We start from the raw sequence: 1,923 nt of genomic DNA, 5'->3' as shown, positions 1-1,923 counted from the left end.
TATATATATATATATACACACATACACACACAGTTATTATGCATGTAATAAAAATAGGTAAGTAAATCATAAAAAAAATAAACATCAGACATTAGTGCAAAAACTTCAATATACACAGACATTCAAATTATATATACACACACATAAAGCGAGAGAAACCTTCACTATGCACAAACATCTCTCCCAAGACTCCTTACTTCGCATCTTAGTATCATCATTACACCTCAGCTGGACTTGAACTGGGTTTGTGCATGTATAAGCCTTTTATCAGCTTTCAAAAAGAAGTTCTGCTGACTGAACAGATATATTTCTCATTTACTTAAACGTTCTGCACTGAGGGACTTAAACCATACTGCAGCTGACAACCAGAATGCTACAACACTCTGATTTCTAGGTCAGATACTGTGTGTGTGTGTGTGTGTGTGTGTGTGTGTGTGTGTGTGTGTGTGTGTGAGTGTGTGTTTGTGTTTGTGTAGAATTTTTTTTACAGTGTATATATGTTATTCTGTTTGTATAACACATCACACACACACAATCCAACACAATGTTTCCTTCTGAAGCCCATAAAAACACACCCACCCACACATTGTGCCCCCTTTAAAGATCCACTTCCCATGCAGATTTGTGAGGATAATTCCCACAGTTCCATTCTCTGCATCTCACTGGAATGACACCCATTTCCTGTTCCCTGAGGGTCCTTACAGGAAGTGGCCTTCCTGTCTCTCTCTGCCTGTATTTGTTTCAGTCTCAAGAAAACATGCAACTCTGACACAACCCAAACAAAACATTCTCACAAATCGGGTTTTATGAAAGCCCTCGAGAATGCTTTCAACACTTCACACAACACAAGGAGAGCGTTTAGAACAGCATCTTGACCTCAGAATCGCAGGTTAACTCATTGATAGCTCAGGAAGTGGAAGGACTATGATATTTAAAAATGACTATGTCGTTACAGTAAATACCTGTCTGATGTAGAGGGGTGTCCGTTGCGGGCGTTCTGTTTGTCTGTGTACGGTGAGTCTGGAGGTGTGTGGATCCGATGGTACCCGCCGTGTTCCAGTGAGCCTATGCCGGCGTATGGGGGCTCTTCAGGAGGAAGTGAGGTCAGGGTAGACCGGCTGAAGTCTTGGATCTCCGCATAGTCTCGCTCTCTGGCCTGACGCTGACGAATCTCTCGCATTTTAGCCTGGATCCTACATAGACATTCATTGAAAAAGGAATGACAAAATACACACACATTAAAAAGAAAAAAAAAAAACTGAAAAATGAATAAAAACAACCGGAAAACAAGTAATAATGGACAGATCAGGATGAACAAAACCCTAAAAAAGAAGAAATGTCTTGATCTGGCAAAGAAAACATGATTTATTCCAGTATAAATGCATGATGTTCAATTTAGTTTAATTTGGTACTAACCTAAATACCTGGTTGTTATAATGTTAATGCTATTAAAGTTGGGGTAAGCGATTTCTGGTAGCCAATGTTGACATTTGAAATCACCAAAACAAACACGCCCCTACCCCAAAAGGGTCTCGCCTCTATTTTGATAGCTCCGCCCCACACATACGTACGCAACCCAGGCAACGATTAGTTCTGTGAAACAAAGCAAAACCAATGTTACACCGTGTCTACACCGGACGCGAGCGGCACGACAAAATACTATAGAACTCATTATAATCAGTGATGCTGTCTACACCATAGATATATATATACATATTTATGGTCTACACTGGATGCGGTGAGGCACGACACGACAAATTCCCGACAGAAAACTGCTGCTGAGTTCTATTCATGACGTATTGACACAAATTTCAAATGATTTTTAACGGTCGCTTTGTCGCGTCCAGTGTACTAGACAGACTTTAGCTGTTGAGGCGCAGACACGGTGTTACTCACCTATCGAGAAGAAACAAAGCAACCTCG

At 40.8% G+C, this 1,923-nt stretch overlaps 1 protein-coding gene and 1 long non-coding RNA gene across 5 annotated transcripts in view; one reads left to right on the top strand and one right to left on the bottom strand.

The window, feature by feature from the left end:
• The window catches only part of LOC107749111 (partitioning defective 3 homolog), a 45,570-nt gene that overhangs the window by 28,290 nt on the left and 15,357 nt on the right, over positions 1–1,923 (bottom strand). For all 4 annotated transcript variants that reach the window (XM_016564189.1, XM_016564192.1, XM_016564190.1 and 1 more), the window contains one exon: positions 963–1,193. In XM_016564189.1, coding sequence (XP_016419675.1) covers positions 963–1,193 — 231 coding nt within the window. The remainder of the gene's footprint in view (positions 1–962; positions 1,194–1,923) is intronic.
• The window catches only part of LOC107749177 (uncharacterized), a 9,151-nt gene that overhangs the window by 1,209 nt on the left and 6,019 nt on the right, over positions 1–1,923 (top strand). The window contains exon 2 of the long non-coding RNA XR_001640997.1: positions 1,335–1,338. This is a non-coding gene — a long non-coding RNA (uncharacterized LOC107749177). The remainder of the gene's footprint in view (positions 1–1,334; positions 1,339–1,923) is intronic.

The sequence above is a fragment of the Sinocyclocheilus rhinocerous genome, unplaced genomic scaffold (assembly GCF_001515625.1).
Source record: "Sinocyclocheilus rhinocerous isolate Xijiao unplaced genomic scaffold, SAMN03320098_v1.1 scaffold919, whole genome shotgun sequence".
Taxonomy (NCBI): domain Eukaryota; kingdom Metazoa; phylum Chordata; class Actinopteri; order Cypriniformes; family Cyprinidae; genus Sinocyclocheilus; species Sinocyclocheilus rhinocerous.
Note: the sequence above shows the minus strand (reverse complement) of the source record. Positions and strands in the feature narration are given on the sequence as shown.